Source organism: Contarinia nasturtii, unplaced genomic scaffold (genome assembly GCF_009176525.2).
Source record: "Contarinia nasturtii isolate CC-2019 unplaced genomic scaffold, AAFC_CNas_1.1 Cnas_scaffold_1280, whole genome shotgun sequence".
Lineage (NCBI taxonomy): Eukaryota > Metazoa > Arthropoda > Insecta > Diptera > Cecidomyiidae > Contarinia > Contarinia nasturtii.
Genome location: NW_022198620.1, coordinates 2,635 through 21,261, shown reverse-complemented (window position 1 = coordinate 21,261; position 18,627 = coordinate 2,635). Strand labels below are relative to the sequence as shown.

General features: G+C 34.0%; 2 protein-coding genes across 2 annotated transcripts; both read left to right on the top strand.

The window, feature by feature from the left end:
- Positions 1 to 1,221: 1,221 nt before the first annotated feature.
- LOC116345487 lies at positions 1,222 to 2,460 on the top strand. Its single transcript, XM_031774902.1, has one exon. It carries the CDS (start codon positions 1,222 to 1,224, stop codon positions 2,458 to 2,460), a length of 1,239 nt encoding a protein of 412 aa, XP_031630762.1.
- Positions 2,461 to 3,148: 688 nt separating this feature from the next.
- Positions 3,149 to 3,610, top strand: LOC116345486. The gene is made up of 2 exons (XM_031774900.1): positions 3,149 to 3,302; positions 3,408 to 3,610. Exons 1-2 carry the CDS (start codon positions 3,149 to 3,151, stop codon positions 3,608 to 3,610), a joined length of 357 nt encoding a protein of 118 aa, XP_031630760.1.
- The last annotated feature ends 15,017 nt before the right edge of the window (positions 3,611 to 18,627 follow it).

Below are 18,627 nucleotides of genomic sequence, written 5' to 3'. Positions count from 1 at the left end.
TTGCACCACCACTTGAAGTTCTCGATTATCTTGGCGAAGGTGTTCATCTTTATTATAATGTGAAGAGATATCAAAATTATGGAACGACTATTTGTGGTCATCTATGTTTAAAATTCCTACATGATTTTTGGCAAAATGAAGGGAAGAAAAAATGTATAAAAACACGTTCATCACAATAAATACTTCAGTCATTTGTCTAACATGACTTCATTAACTGTGTCTTTTACTGGTACATCTTCTGTGCTGCGAGCAGATTTTTTTCCTGAAATAACGCTCGATCCGAGCAGTAATTATTGTTGTGCACTTCTCGATTTCACTTCATACAATTCAATAGCTAATATCATCAATAAAGAAAATTCAGAATTCAAGTTCAAATATAGATTTGATGAGAAGAAAAAAGACGCAAAAGGGAAAGATACAATAAATATAGTGTGGAAAGAAAAAACAATTTCATTACAAACTGGGGCTTATGAAGTGGAAGACATATTGAATTATATTAAGTCAGAGCTCTCAGCAGTGAAAATTAATTTAACGTATAATATAAGTCGAGTGCTATCAAAAGTTTCAATTTCATTCAGCACTGACATCACCTGGTTGGATGGTACTGTTTTGAATGTGCTTGGATTTCATAAAGATCGCATCTCCACATTTAATAAGAATCTGTCATATTGGAGTTCGTCACTAGTAAAAATCACGCAAATCGATGTAATACGAATTGAATGCGATCTCATATACGGATCATATATAAACGGAAAACACTGCCATACAATCCATCAATTTTCGAATTGTAAAGTCGCACCAGGTTACAAATTTATTGAAGTACCACAGCATATTATATATCTACCGATAAGAGAGAAACGATTACGATCCATTCAAATTTCAATTGTTGATCAGAACGAAAATCCAGTTGATTTTCGTGGTGAGCAAATCAGCTGTCGAATTCACATAAAAAAAGTTGATGGTTAAGAATGCTGATTTATGCTGATGGTAATAGTATTAGCCCATTTGGATCGAGCTATAAAAGTGCCAGCAATCGAAAACGAGGCAGTATTCGCACAAAGGTCTCAAAGCAGGGTAGGCAGTCAACACATAAAGCTAAGAAAGTGAAAAAAAGTGGAAAAAAACCGAGAAAAAAACTCAGCGCAGAAAACGTAAAATTTTTAAGACAGCTAGGATATCAAATTAAAAAGAATTAAAAATAACAATAAAATAATAGTAATAATGGCTTCTGGCAGTATTCTGAGCATTGATAAGTTGGCGATTCATGATGATACCATTATAAAAAAGGACATTTATCCATACACCCCATATACGACGACATTTGATGAGTCTGACGAAATACGTATCGCTATACAGAGTAAAGATACATATTTACTCCCATCCGAGTCATTTTTATATCTACAGATTGTGGTCAACACAACTGGTACACATGGTAACGAAGACCCAGAGATAAAATTCGTCAACAACTTCGCCTCATTTTTATTCAGTGATGTGAGATATGAAATTAATGGAGTTCCAATAGAAAGTGTTAGAAATGTCGGACGCGCATCAACAATGAAATTAACGGTGGCATCACGCTTATCACATCTGATTGGTTATGCTTCATTCTGTAAAACGTTTGAATCTACAAGAGCGCGACATGCAAATGAAGCATCATACGATATCGCAATACCGTTGAGCGCATGGTTTTTATTTTGCGATGATTATCGTAAGATAATTTTGAATTGTCGACATGAGCTAATTCTCAATCGATCACGTCAAAGTCTAGACTGTACCATGGGAGGTGGTTCGACGGTTACTTCAGCTAAATCAAGTGTAACGTTGAAAAAAATCGAATGGAAAATGCCGCACATAACATTGTCAGATCATTTAAAATTGAGTATGCTCAACTATCTGTCAAAAAATCGTAAAATTATCGTGCAACATCGTTCCATGGATATGGTTGAATATCCGCTACTACCTGAAACGACTAGTCATATATGGTCAGTCAAAACGGTCCCATATGCAAATAAACCTAGATTTGTTATAGTGGCTTTGCAAACAAATCGGAATGGGCAGCGTGTTAGAGATGCTTCAAAATTTGACACATGTTTTGTGAGTGAAGTACGCCTGCATCTGAATTCACAGATTTATCCATATAACATGAATTCTCTTAACATCGGAGGTGGTATATATTCTGAACTATATGCTAATTATGCGGCCATTCAATCATCATACTACAATGGTGTAGAATCTATAAATCCATTCAATGTAAATTTCGGAGCTTTCCAATCTTCACCGCTTTTCGCATTTGATACATCGCGTGCTGATGAAAGTCTTATAGGTGGTTCTATTGACCTTCGAGTTGAAATAAAAACGCGTGAGAATATACCAGCCAACACTGCAGCATATTGCCTCATAATATATGATAGCGAATTCGTTTATTCACCGTTTGACGGTATCGTAGCACGAAACGTATAAATACCATAGTGAACATTTCAATTACCTCATTCACATTTATATGATATAAGAATAGTGAAGTATTAAAAATGATTAAGCGACAGGTCGTAAAAGAAATTCATCAATATGCTAGAAAATTTTTTCCGCGACGAAAATTTATAATGCGTGGGATATCTGATACGATTCAGGTGGACCTGATTGAAATGCAAACTTATAAGCGGGAAAATCAGGGTTTTCGCTATATTTTAGTAGCTATTGATGTTTTTTCAAAGATGGCATACGCCGAACCGTTGAAAAATAAAACAGGTTCAGAAGTCGCTCGAGCGATGGAATTTATTATACGTGAAATTATACGTAAATATCATCATATTAACCATATCCAATCTGATAATGGTCGGGAATTTTATTGCTCTACAATGAAGCGATTGTTTGAAAAATATGGCATTAATCACTATTCGACATTCAGTGTATTAAAATCTTCCATTGTGGAGCGTTTTATAAGGACCCTCAAGCGTCGGTTGTACACACAATTTAGTTTCAATGGTAATTATCGGTGGCTTGAAATTCTACAGCCGACAATTGATAATTACAACGACACATGGTAATTTAATATACACTACGTCATCCATAGCAATACGTTCCGAATAATAATAATAATATATATATATATATATATATTTTGTTTATATTAAGGCATCGTACAATACGCATGAATCCGAATCAGGTGAATGCTGAAAATGCACAGCATTTGCGTGATACAGTTTACAACTATACGCGGCTACAACCATCGTTAGATGCATCAGAGGTATTACCAATAACGAATAAAAAAACACTACAGCGACGAAAAGCAAAATTCAAAGTTGGTGACCATGTCAGACTATCTAAATATAGAACGATATTCGAAAAATCGTATAACCCTAGTTGGACCTGCGAACTCTTCATAATAAAAAAAATTCAATATAATACAGACCCAATAACGTATCTTCTCAGTGACTATCAAGGTCATGAAATTAAAGGTTCTGTATACGCAGAAGAGCTACAAATAGCGAAACATCCTAACGTTTACCTAGTAGAGAAAATTATTCGTAAACAGAATGGAAAAGCTTTTGTAAAATGGCTCGGTTTTGGATCAGAGCATAATTCTTGGATTCCCATTGAAGATATTCTTTAAAAAATGATAAGATTTTTGTATTAACTCTCTGTTTAATAAAATAAAAAAAATAAAATAATATGAATATTGTAAAAGGAAAAACACAATCGATTTTTAATGGTTTTGATTTGAATTTATTTTCTTCACATATTTTATATTATTATAAATAAGAGTGCTTAACCAATTCACATCCAAATATCGAAATGAGCATTTTTCAGCGTGTTCTTTATCATTATTTTTAGATAATTCATTGGAATAAATCTCAATGTCACGTACAAGATACATGTTATTATTCGATGTAATAGTACACTTTTTTCCTATCATAACCCGCTCGATTTTATCTGCGGTATGTATATTATGTTCAATGAATTTTACTGCCTTTTTCTTATCCATCGAAATGATTTGATTCAAAAAAATTTCAGCCCAACGCTTATCTTTATTTTTTTTATGAAACGTGGCCGTCCACAGGTCATATGTCGGAATAGCTGTGAAAATTCCAATCATATCAGTTTTAGTAACAATCACGGTAGTTTCAAAATCGTTAGCGCGCTTCAGCTGATGTGATAATATTACATCTTCGAATTTCTGGTTCACATAAGCCATTTTATATTTTTCAGTAAAAATAACTTCTACACACAGCAGTTTTTCGGTATAAGTCTCGAACTCAACTGAGTAAATACTAGTTTGAATAGTATATTGACACTGATTTCTTCATGTTAATGAATACGCATGCGTATAAACATATATAAATATAAATATTAAAAAAAAAAAGAAGAAATTATTCAATGTCATCAGTTTCTAATTTTCGCTTTTTCTCAGATGTATTTATTGAATAATGTCCCCAAGCTAAAGTATCAATATAATTCGATCTCTTAACAAAACGCTTATCATCGAAAGGGTTCAGAGCAATTTTATTCTGCTCAATCGTATATAATTCATGTTTTATCGATCGAATTGCGTTCTGTTTTCGAACGATCTCACAATTGTTCATGATGCATGTAGTATAATCATCAAACGAAATTTTTTGTTTGACTACGTTTTTTTTCACGCCTTTCGCTTTTTTATTCTTGATATTCAATTTTACATCGAGCGTGCGAATTGCATAGCATTTTGCACGCAAACCGGCGAATTCATATATGATGTTGCCATCCAGTTCATCTTTGAAACATCCTGGTACTTTTTTATTTTTACGTTCAATATTGAATTCATTCGGTATCGGATATGCGGACGTATCGAATCTCTCAATATTTTTACGCACATCATCATAAAAATCTGGTGTTTCAACGGCTAGAATGAAGCTATCGGTGTCCGTATAACATATTTGAATTTTATCGGAATATTTTGGCTTTAAATAATCGTAAAGGAACGAATACATAGTTAGTTTTGAGATGTCTAGAATGCACATACCAATAGCGATTGGTTTTGACATAAATATATGTGTTTTTTGTAATTCTATAGCGACCAAAGATTCATCGAAAATTCTACAACGTTTAAAATCAGGTCGTGCGATTAGAAATCTTGCACCAGATCTACCGTACCAGTTGTTCGCCAGCCGAATATCGACACGCGAGCGAAGATTTTCCATAGTTTTGCCTGCGTTTTAATGAGAAAGGGGGTCACTATTATTATTTAAAAAATGATAAATATTTTAAATAAATAAATACCGAAGACGGCGTTGTTCATCAATTTGTAGAAAGTCTTTTCAAACTCATTTGCCGCCTTTGTACGCATTTCCGTATTTAAATCAATATACAGCTTCAGCCACTCGCTTTGTTTGAATTTTAGTATACGATGTACTTTTTTCAATATGAGCCCATGGTGTAGAGCTAATTTTAACATTCTATAATGTAGAGCGTAATTCGTTTTATCGTAAAGCGTGAGCAACAGTTTCTGAAATTTATTGCTTCTCTTAGGAATTTTCATCGTCTTCTCCCCCGCTTTAGTTAACATTTTTTTTCTAATTTCATCTATGCGCCAGTTCTCAGAAATTTCGTATGCCTCGCTCGAAAGTGTTCGCTTCTCAGCGCAAAATGGAAAGTCATTATGCGCATCGTGAAGTGATGTAGGATAGTGAAGGTCTACTTCGAATATGTAGCCATATTGTCCATTGTCAGGTAAATTCAATATCGCCTCTGGATTAGAAAATAATTGTGATTCGTATGATGTTTCGCTATCGATGTCGTCATAATTATCATTAGTAGTACTAATCCACTCATATCCACCGATCGGTAAAGGTTGACTCATCGCATGACCGTAAAGATTATTGGCTAGAAATAGATTTTATTTTTTTAAAACTATCATAGAATAGTTAAATATATGAAAAATAGTGACTCACCATCAAGATATGCGATATAGCTCGTTGCGACATTTGGATCATATTTCTCCTTCATATATTTATTATTTGCTTTCGCAAATCTTTTTGAACATTGTGATATACCACCTCTTATCGAACTCTCAATGAAAGAATGCATATCTACGTCAGTTATAAGTTCGATTTTTGCATCTGTATATCGCAACATGGCATCCCAACTCAGTCCTGGTGCAGTATAGTAATGCGCCGGATCCAGATTATAAATTCGATGGCATGTATCACGGAAATTTTCGAAGATATCAGCCAATAATAGCACATCTGTTTTTAAATATAAATCAGAGTATTCTCCAAGCGTTTTCATTTCAAATTTTTCCCATACATCACAAGCAAATTGATAATCCTCAGTTGAAATTTTTTCATCATTCAGTCTACTGTAAAAATCATTTTCAGATGGCAATGCTGTCTCAGACAAACGCGCTATACTATCCACGTAATCGTATGGGTAAATTCCTTTTTTAAATAACATCGATATCTGATTGGGGGAATAAAATTTACTATGTTCAGCATGTGAAATATACTTCTTCTCATTAGGAATTTGTGATGCTAACTTTTCCAGTGACATGGGCATGAAACGGCATGAATCAATAAATTTCAATTTGATTTTTTCTCGATAATTCATAGTTTTCATGCTGTTCCAAACTACCTTTGTAAACGATATATACTGCTCAGCGTTATTAGGTATAATTGAGATATCACCATCTATTCGATGTGCCAATTCTTTAATGAATAAATGTGAATCGTACCCAGACAAATTGTGCATTACAACTGGAATTGTCCGGCTGTCTATATATTTTAAATTGCATTTAGCGTGTGCTATACCTCTTACGAAACCCGTCATATGGCAATGTTCACGTACCCGCAACTCATTTGATGCAAAACCACGACCGCAAATATGACATTTCGTATTTGGATCTTTAAGCATTCGCTCTTGATCCGCGGTTAATTTGACCATCGGTTTTTTTTCGTTTAGCTTGACTGCAACAAATTGTGCTATCTTCTCTAATTCTGCAACAAACCAACCAATACAGTCGGTGTTATCAGAATCATCTCTGTAGTCAGCGTAAAACGAATCCGAATCATTATATTCGCTTTTGAAGAAAAAACCAACACTATATACATGATGCCGCTGATAAGCATTAGTCGAACAATTTTCGCTGTATACGCGGTTTTGTTCATCACAACCATCGAGCTTTTTTAAGAACGATTCCATATCAGCATATATAATGAATGGTGATTTCATTTGATTTTTATGATTTTCGAAAGATATCCACTTGTTCGTTTCGTTAGGCATTTCGATGTGGTACTCATTAGTACACATCTTTATATGATCCACATATTTAGATTCATTATTGAAAAAGTTGAGACATCGATCACAGATATATTTCTTGTGTTCATATTTACTCAATTGTGTATTCACGAGTTTGTTCAAACTCTTAATCCAACAATAATGCGTACGAATACGATCACCATTGCTCATTGCTTTAACTACGTTCGCAACTGATTGTGCACCATATGAACAAGTATTATCTTCAAACAGCAATAATAGATGAATATGGTGCTTTTTAACAGTTGAAGTAATCCGTAGCGGAGAAACGCGTTCATTTTTTTCATTATAGTAGTATACATTGATTGATATATCATCATTCTGACCTTCGAATTTACCGATGTCTTGTATGCACACGGGAAATGATATGCCTTCAAAATTGAGTAGATGATCGTAATCCTTGTAGTGTGTACATCGCTGAGGATTGTTTTGAACTTTGAGAATTGAAGCTAAGACAGCATACTTAAAGCATTCATCATCATTATTATCAATATTGATGATCGCTTTTTTACTAGACAATTTTTTTGGTATTTTTATGTATGATCCACCACACAGCGGTTCATATGAACATATTTGTACATTTAACTGCATTATTTGGTTTAAAGTAAAACCCGAGCCTTCAGTCTCAATTTTCTCAACAGACCTTAGAATATCCTCCATAACATTTTCATGAAAGTGTTCATTTAAATCACTTTCAAGAGAAACCATTTTGCTCGCTGTTGTAAAATAAAAAGTTTGTTTTATGATCTCTTCATTTAGTTGCATGTTCGTAATTTTTTCAGTCACATCAAGGTTTTCATTGTCATTTTCATCATCATTTTCACTTGATGGTGTAATAATTGTCTTTTGATATTCAGCAATTAATACCGTCGATGATTTCACTATATTAAATTGATCGAGAATACGCGTCATTTCTGACTGATAAATGCTATACGCGTCACGCATAAAGTTAGATATATCTTTATGTCTATTATTAAGCACCGCGAATGTATGAATACGCTTATCAAATGAGTTTTCGAGAATTTTCAACTCAACACTCGGCTCTTCACTCATATTCGAACTTTCACTCGCGATAGAATTATCGATTGCATTTAGATTTTTACTTGTTACCGAATTATCGATAGCACTTGAATTTTCAATTGTGGTTTGATTTTCAGTATTCATTTTTACTCATTACTTTTTCTCTCTATCAAAATAATAGAAATGTGACTTTATAACTTGGTGGATGAAGCGCTTTTCAAACACTGGTTTCAGCTCATTTTCATTTTGCAAAAAGTAAATTCGCAATTTCTTTTTTTCTATATTTCAACGATATAAAATTACATCTATAAATATTCATAGAAAAAATGTGTTGCTATACATGATTTTACATGTTTTTTCTATATCATGTGAATCATAAGTATTATATAATCAAATCACATGAAAATTCATAAAATTAGAGTATGCTGCTAACTTATATAATTTTATCATTTTTCTATTTTTTCAAATAATACGGATTGACGAATTTTTTGAAATTGTTAATGATAGCTATAAAACGTGACTAATCACCCAAAAAATAATTCAGACATAGAAGAAAAACAAGTTTTCACTGTTTTTTTGATATGGCGTCGCGTATGAGATTAGATTTTTCCTAATTTGAATTCGAGTGGTCAAATTTTTTTTAAATTTTATTATGTCAATTGAGTCATTTCAGTATTGTAACAATAGAATTTATATAATATAAATTTTTGTGAGCGGTATTCCATGAGAGAATAAAAGGTGACTGTCACACGACAGCATCCTTCATTCAGTTTTTGTTATCCGCTCCGATATAATCACAGTTTTTCACCATCTGCTCTGATACAATGGCCGATCCACTTGAATTATTGAAATCCGCTAGTGCTGAAAATAAACCGTACAACGGTTTCTCTAAGCTACCAATTGGATATCACAAAATTTATAAATATAAACTGGTGCAAAACAAATTATTCAACTCGAAAGATAAGGATAAGAAGACTCCGAAGAAGGCTTTAATGGTCGAACTCAAAGAAGAAGTAATTTTCATGCCCGATTATTTCACGATGGCAATTAAGGAGGATGAAAAAATTGTCAATCAGCTGAACCTAGATAAACGTGAAACATTTTTGTACTTCGGCGGTGCTCGACCCAATAAGTGAGTAAAAAATAAATTGGAAAAAAATTTTTATATTCTTCTAATTTGCATTTTGTTTTTTACTTATTAGATCTTGGATTGTCAGAATATGCACAATCGACGAAGTTAGAGCAGAAGGTGCCACTCCACATGATTATGACAGTCAATTACAATAAAGTGCAGTTCATTTTAAATACAGTTCAAGTTTTGATAAACATACTAATGTCAAATTGTATGCAAAAATAAATATAAACTTGTGAATGAAAAAAAGTGTGTTTTTGTATTCTTATTTTGTTTTTATTATTTCTTTTTCCTCCTTTTTATATAAAATTAAATGTGCACATCATGTGAACATTTTTTTATATACATTCAATCTCTATCCCGATTAAAGAAATATAACCCCCCTTCAAAGCGTACTCCTCGCATTTTGTTCAATATTTTCTCGATTGAAACTTCATTGGGTGCATGCTCTTCTCCGATCAATTCACAGAAATTTTCTATAAAATAAGAAAATGAAAATCTCCAAAAAATATTGAGTTAATAACACATGAAGGTGTTAAATACTCACCATGAATTGTTCGGAGATCTAAGCCATGTGGTGTGAAGAAAACAAAAATAATTCGCATAGTTTTACACAACCGTTCTAAAGTATACATCATTAGCACGTTTTATGTGTCGCTCTCACCATCAACTCTTTTTCTAGCATATATCATATGTTCTACACACCTAAAATATCGTTCATACGCATGCACACACATCACACTTTCATCCGTTTTCGATTCTTTTTTCTAAAAATAAAAGAAATACAATCCCATTCACACGCACATACACGCACACACGCACTTCATATATTCGATCCTGACTCTTTTCTCATCTTCTATCGTTCATTCCTTTTCTTCATTACTTCTCTTCATTCCTTCTCTTCCTATTCTCATTCTCTCTCTCCACCTCTCTCCTCTCTCTTTACCTCTCTCCTCTCTCTCCCTCTCTCTGGGCGTCAACCGCTAATTTTCATCTACTGTAAACATATTCCTTTGAATAAGTCTCTCATTTCTTCTGCAACTGGCTTGAGAATTGCAGCAAAATTTGGTTTTTTCTCTCCACAATATAATCCAACTACTAACACATTTTCTTGTAAATATCGAATTTTTGGCGGCAAATACAATTGAACTAGTTGCAACGGCCAAAGCGAACTATTGGATGAATTAAATATTTTTCCTCCATCGACGTTTAAAGTGAATGGTAAAATATGTTCACCAATTTTTTCTTTGGTTTTTTTGTAAACTACAGCATCTTTAAAATCACAAATGTCATTATTGCTTTTGCCTTCTAAAAATTGAACAATAACATTACAAAAAAACCAATTTTGAATTTGAAATTGAAGTTTTTTTATTTTGAGATCTTTTTGGAAGTTAATACTTTTGGATTCATCCAATAATTTTTTCAACACTTTATTGTCCTTTAGAAGCCTCGAATTTTCCTTCAATATCTTTTGGTATTTTTCATTGAGCACACGCAATTCGTTGTTTTGTTCAACGTTTGTTGAATCTTCATCGTGTAGGCGATGCTTTTGTGAATTTTCGGTTTCCTCTTTTTGAATAATTTTGACCTCTTCATCAAAGTTCTCCTTGAATATGCTTGGCATTAGCATATAATTTTTTATTTTATTTTTTTGTTCATTTTTTGCTTTGGATTTTGGCATTTTTATTTTTTTGTTTTTTCTATTAACTCAAAACAATTGGTGCAATTGTTGCTGATTTATAATTTTGTATCTCGGGCGCTAGTGTGTAGATGTGATATTTGAATGTGTGTGATACACTTGTGAATATTAATTGTGTGTTGTTTTTAACGATATATGGAATGCGCTCATACACACACAAGCGTACGCATGTTCGCATGCTCTGTATGTAGCTGCGAACGCTGTGTGTTATATATATATAATATTCGACGGGGTAAATATAATGTACAATTGTATATACACATTGCATAGCGTCGAATAACGTCGATTTGACGCGCACAGCGTTAAGGTTTCATATGGGACATGCTCTTACATGAAAATTTGTTCTTTCACCACCATGTTGTACATGGCGCCACCATGTCACTTTTTGCAATACACTGTCATGTCGCAGGGATGTTTTATTCATACACATCATGTCTTTCAATGACTCTATAATTCGATTTTCATCTTCTAAACGCATGAATGGTATTGTGTTGAGTAGGTGTGTAATGCCCACAAACCCTCCCTTTCCCAAATTTGAATTCTCGAATTAGATCGACTTCTTCATTTTTTGAACCTTCATAAGCTTTTCTGGCAGTTTCGACGTCATCATTATCAAGGGGCTTTAAATAATTTTCCCATTGTGCTGCAATCGTTCTATTGGTAAATAGAATATCCAAGCCGTCATCGTATGATTTTTTTTTCTCAGAATTGGATAAAATCGAATAAGCATTATGAATAATATTGAATTTTGCTGCAGCTTGTTCCCTTTCATCTTCGGTAACACGATCCGGATGATATATGAGAGCCAATCGATAATAGCTCTTCTTAACTAGAATATCAATAATATTTTATTCATTGTGTGCAATGTGCATTCTGTATTAAGTATTACAAGCTTTATAAATTAAATTACCATCGTTTATTTGAACATCTCTTTCAAGTTGTAAGATTTCATATAGATCTCTCGTGCCAAAAAGTGTATGTGCTGTCATTGTAACTATATATTTAAATGTAATAATAAAATATGATAAAGTTTTTATTTGGAGGCAATACAACGCTTTTCTATAAATGTAATAATCTTTGGACAATGACTTGGATGTGTTCAGGTGACTTTGACGTTATAAACATCATTGTTTTTGTGACAAAAATCAATTAGTTAATATGTCAATTTAAGCACCAACACCAATATGTCATTTGGTCAAATGTCAAGGTTGTGAATGTTTAAAAAAAATGTTACAGTAACTCTGAGTTGCATTGTTTGATACCATTTAAATTAAGTTTTACAAAAAAAATGTCAAGCAAGCGAAAACGAAACCACAATGAAATTTGTAATGATCATCAACTCCGTAGATCAAAATGGAACAAACCTTCCCGAATTCCGCCCGAAAATGAACTGATGCACAAAAAAAATAAGCGATGCACTCACAATGACGACAAAGAATCCAATATTAACACCCAAACTGAAGCAAACGACGAGCCCACTCAAGAGGTATATATTGATGAATCAAAAGTGATTTATAAAATAAATCGATTATTTTTTTCTTGTGTTTTTTGCGCTTTTTAGTTCGGCGACAATGACAAAACATCAAATGGATTGAACGATGCAAGCACTAGCGATTTAAATGATTTAGATGGTGTTATTTTCAGAGAAACATCACACTTTGTCACGGACTACCGTATGTCCGATATATCATTTGAAAACAACGACAGTGAAGCTAATGATAACGTTATTTTGACTTTTGCTAAGCCTGCCAAGAGTAGCGATGTTGGTGGTCCCAACCTCAATGAAAAAAACGCGAAACAAATTTTCCTGGACAGAATACAAAATTGAAAATGATCTAGATGAGGCTGTTGATGCTATTTCCGAAGAAGGATTTAAACTCTACGATAACCATGAACTAAAATGTGGCCAAAAGTTTTACTTTAGATGTGCATCAATTCCAAAAAGCCGTAAAACTTGGTGTGATAAACGATACATAGTTTATCTTCCAGCTAATAGTACTGACATCATAACACTGTATAATAAACTTGAACACAATCACAATGAATTACTGAAAGGAGACAAGCATAAGATCTCTCCAGGAATGACCGAGTTCATTCATGAGCTATACAACAACGAAGCAACATCGCCAAAGTCTGTAATAGCACACATAAAAATGGCACGTGATAAGTACGTCAAGTCGAATATATAATAAAGTTTGCGTCAGTATGAACTCAAATAAAAAGAAAGGAATTTCTGCAACGTTCCGAATTTACAAATGTATATTAAGTTTATATTCACAGTACACAGAAAATATATCTACCAACTATTTTCGTCACAAAATTGATATCAGAAATTTTGTGTTTCAAATTTTGGTTTCGTCACTCGTTCTTCACCTCGATAGAGGTTTTTTATTTGATATCAATAGTTTTGTGAGCGCTATTTTCCAAGTTAAAGATTCAAGACATATGAATTTGAATATTTTTCAAATACAATGAAAATATGGATTTTTAGGTTATTTTTGGACCAAATTTATACAAATTATGGTTCATAATGAGGAACAGAGGTATTTTTCAGTGGTATGTGGTATGCATATTGTTTTATCTTTGACTTGAGGCTTAAATTGATGAAATTTTCAAGAGAACCTATGCAGTCTTTTTCGAAAAAATAACCGTTATGTGTGCGGTCAACGGTCAATTTTTTGTTTTTTGCCAATTTGGCCACCCACACATGACATTTTTAAGTCGCAATTGACACCACTTGAGAGCTTACTTTAAGACCTTTCGAACGAATATGCATTTTTCCTGGTTATGTCAAGTCTAGGTCCCACAGCGACCGTATGAAATAATGGCCATTTTTTATTCAATTTTGTTTGGCTAGTCACAGAGCATATCTACAGAGTCATTGGAGTACATTTTGGCCCATAAAATACTTCAAATGTTAAAAGTAACATTTTTTGTCCTTTTTGGCCATTTTTGACCATATTCGCGCTATCAAAGGCCATATCGTGAAGAAAAGAATTTTTAGGGATATAAGCTATGCGGCATTTTATAGCTTAGACTTGGGCCTAAAAATCGGTGAAAATTTCAAGTGACCATGAAAGGCTAGTTTTCGAGCTAATGACCATTATGTGTCCGGCCAAACGGTAACTTTTTGGTTTTTGGCCAATTTGGCCACTCCAAATTGAAATTGTTGGTCCTTAAATGGCTTTATTCGATAGCTCACTTCAAGACCTTTCCAATGATATGCATATGTCTGGGGGGGTGTCAAGTCATGGCGCTTCGGTGACCATAGGGAAAAAAGTCGAAAAGTGACTTTTAGAGGCCGGCCATGGCCAACATGGCGGCCATATCGAAAAGTGCCGGAACAAAAAAGTCTTAGGTTTTTGTGTACTTTGATCACAGAAAGTTTCAAAAAGATCAGAATCGAGTACGCAAATCGCGGACACACATACCAAATGACTTTTATAGGAAAAACATATGAAATTTTTAAAATAATAAATTTTTCGAACGGATTGATCGATTTCGACGGTTAGGGGGTCGTTAGAAAGGTATCGAGCTTTAGAATTGTAATATCGATGTTTCAGGGGTCAACGACCTCATTTAGTGCCATCTATGGCCGTAGAACTGAATTTTGACACTTTTCTTGAAAGGACCATATTTCGAAGACGGGTGGACCAATTTTCGAACTTTAATATTTTTTCTTGATCTATGGCCCAAGGGCTTTCCAACCATACACCAATCGCGGCTAAAGGCCTTCCAGGTTAGAATTTGGTAATTATTTGGACATTACGTGTATATAGCGAGTTCGACTTTTCAACACACTAATGTGGTTTCGTCACTCGCGCGAACTGCCGTCCGCTGTGATACGATTGATTTTCCTGAAATGGCAAATCCAGTATTTCTATCAAAAAAGCGTGGAGCTGGAAGAATACCCAATGCAATTGGAGCATTGGAACATCAGAACAATGAAAGTTCGAAGCAAAAGAAGAAGAGCAATAAAAAATAAACAATGACAAAATCGCTGAATTTAACAATGGATTTTTTTCTGAGTTTTTTACTTTTTATTGAATACATTCGCAATATTTTACACAGTGAATTTCACACACAATAATGACAAAATAAATTATTCGAGCAAAATATGTGACGACTTTGAATCTTTTTATAATTTTTTTGGATTTTTATGACGAATTTCGTGGTTTTTTATCCCGTTTTTCGTGTTTTTTATTCCGTTTTTCGGATTTCTTATGACGATTTTTGGGATCAGTTTATGACAGTTTTCGGTTATTTTATTACGTTTTTTGGGTTTTTTATACCGAATTTCGGGTTTTTATACCGTTTTTCGGGTTTTTTATTCCGTTTTTTGGGCCACCCAAATATACGAAGTAAAGTATATATCCATCCGCATCAAAATTTATGAAAATTCGTACATTTCATTCGCAACCATTCGCGAATGCCGCATACGTCTTGCATGATGCGACAAACTGTCGTGTGACATTTGTACATACACATTGCTGTGTTCAGTTTGTCGTGGCAGTTTCAAACACAATGTCATTGTTCTCAACTAAATTTGAAAAACTGTTGAAGAAAAAAATACAAGATTATTTGTTGGTTATTATTTTAGAAGCCGTGTGCGATTCGAAAAGTGAGATTTTAGAAATAAATTCAGATAATATAAATATAAAAGAAATTGAAAGTTACGTCAGTGAAAATAAAAACCTTTCACAAGGCACCATTTACAGTGATTATATTACGAGTGGCAAAGATTTATTTACCATTTTAGAAAAATTTCACTCAATATTACCAAAAAAATATCAATTCGGCTTGAATCTCTGTCACCTAATCTGTCACTTTGACTTTTTGAATGTAAAAATATGACTTTTCATATGCGCCATCAGCAAAATGTGTATGAAACATTCTACACCGTCCGCAAATTTGTATGAAACATCCGACACCATTCGCAAAATTTGTATGAAACATTCGCGACCATTTGCAAAATATATATGACAAATTCTTTCGCATATGGAACATCGTATAAGTCGGAATCCCCTAGAGGATCCCATTCCATTCATTGATATGACAATGTGATCCACTCGGATAGTAAACTATACTGCACTTTGACTAAAGATCAGATGTTATTGATGCTGCAACGTCACAAATTGAGTAAAATACATGAAAAGTTCAGATGCGGAAGAGTTTTTTTTTTATTTTATTTTCTTTTTATTTGGAAATGTATGGTATCTGACTACAATGAACAGGCCCAAAGCCCTCTTACAGATCATAATCACGAGATAATAATTTTGGGTTTTTAATATTAATAAATAATTGATTTATAATAATAATGGTGAAAGAATGGTAGAATAATATGAGAGTAAACTGTTTCAAGTTGATAATGATAAAAGAAAAAAGAAATATAGTATAAGTATTTTTATGCCTTACACAAAAATTCAAAAAAATCAAAAAAATTCAAAAAAATCCAAATTTTTCCCATTTTTGATACTTCGCCGTTGAGCCGTGACATCTCAGTTTATATTTTTTTCGCAAAAAAACGCCTGATTCGTGATCAGGGGATCCCATAGCCAAGGTTATAACCCTCGCCGTTAAAATTTTTGAAAAATGCTACACCCTAATACCCAGATAAGTGGAACATTTATTTTACCATCACCGCAGAGCTCTATTTTATATAAAATGCAACGTACGTTATGACTAAAAACGTTAGTTTAATTTATGTGGTCGAAATAGTCGAATTGATTGCAAGAATATTAAACACTAAAATAAAAAATAATTCCTATTTATGGTTAGTGTGTTGTTAACAGTGACCGGTTCGCGCATATTTCTATGCTTGCCTAAATACGCTAGGTAGCATAGATATCCCAAGCATAGCCGCAAACGCAACCGACGCATCGCCGTTCACTCTATATGAACAATACACATATTCGTTTATGCAGACGACCGTGCGCATACAATATAGCTCGAATCGAATGGCGACGGGTGCGTTGCGGCTTGCGTCTCCGCTATGCTTGGCATAGCTATCAGGCATAGAAATATGCGCGAACCGGTCACTGGTTGTTAATATCAAATAGATATTTTATAGATTGTTCGATATTTTTTTTAGATTCAATCAAACAATATGGATGTATGGATGTATGGATTATAGTGGGGAGAAAGACTCAAAAGAGAAAATCTCGTCGCGAAGGTCAAGGACCTATTGCAAAGCTACCCGTGGAGAAAGAGTAAAACAGCTCGTTCCTACCGATTGATAATAAAATCATCCATAGGTTTAATGTTGCGACACTATTACGTGGGTTGTGTTACATTAAAAGTATCGTTCCCTGTAACTTGTCTATCGTTATTTAGTAAAGTGGGGGTGTCCCTCAGTTGAGAGAATCTACCCGACTCTTTGATGAAGCTAAAAAATTTTGAAATATCAAATTTTAAGACTTCCTCTGGATTGATCGTCCCCTTACCAAAAATAGTAACTCTGGTACGATCTAGTTGTGTACATGTGCACAGGAAATGAATTGAGGTTTCCTCATTTCTTCCGCAAAGGTCACAATCTGGATCATCCCTAACTCCAATGCGCTTCAAGTGTGCATTCAGTCTAATATGACCTGTTAGGATACCTATGGTATAACTTAGTTTTATTTTACTTAAACTAAGTAGTTGTGATGCAATCTTTTTACTAGGTGTCGTTAGAAAACTTCTAGTTGTTGAGCATGTATTTGTGTTACGCCATCGTATGATAATACTTTCCTGTAACCATTTGTTACATATGTTCCTACATTTCCTTTCGTTCCAAGGAAGAAAGGGTTCGGGACCATATGCTCTTTGCGAAGCACCTTTTTTGGCTAAAATGGCCGCCCTCATTTGTCCCTGAGTTTGGGTTTGAGGTGAAATCCATTTTAGGGTTACTTCCCTACGTTGCGCTATCTGCGTTAGTAATGTAATACAGTCTAACACAAGTTTGGTGTCCACTTTGAAGTCGTTTAATGCTTTAATAGCATACAAACTCTCCGTGTGAATCACTATGGGTGATGTGCTGAGATTGTCATTTGCTATTTCTATACTGCAGTTTAGAATAGCAGACAACTCAGCCTGTGAAATATCAGCATATAGGCCAAGGTATCCACAGTATTCCGTATCTGTGCTTTCATTCCAAAAGCCATATCCAGATCCAATTATGTTTACTGAAGTATCTGTAAACCATCTATCGATTTGTGTGACAGTAGGCCTTTCCTCCATCATTTCTGCCTCCCTTGTCGGTAAAATTACACGATAAGGTTTTTCGAAATATAATGCAGGTGGATTCCTGTCGCTTGGAGCTTGTAGGAACGGTTCATAAGAATACAATCTCTCTATAGCATTCGAGTGATTGTAGTGCCGTACTCTTTCCAAGTTTATGATTGTTCTTAACCGAAATGCTGTTATTTGTGCCTCGGCTGTGATGAATTTGTCCAATGGTGGAATATTTAGCAAAGTTTCCAGTGCTACTTGTGGTGCACTTTTGGCAGCTCCT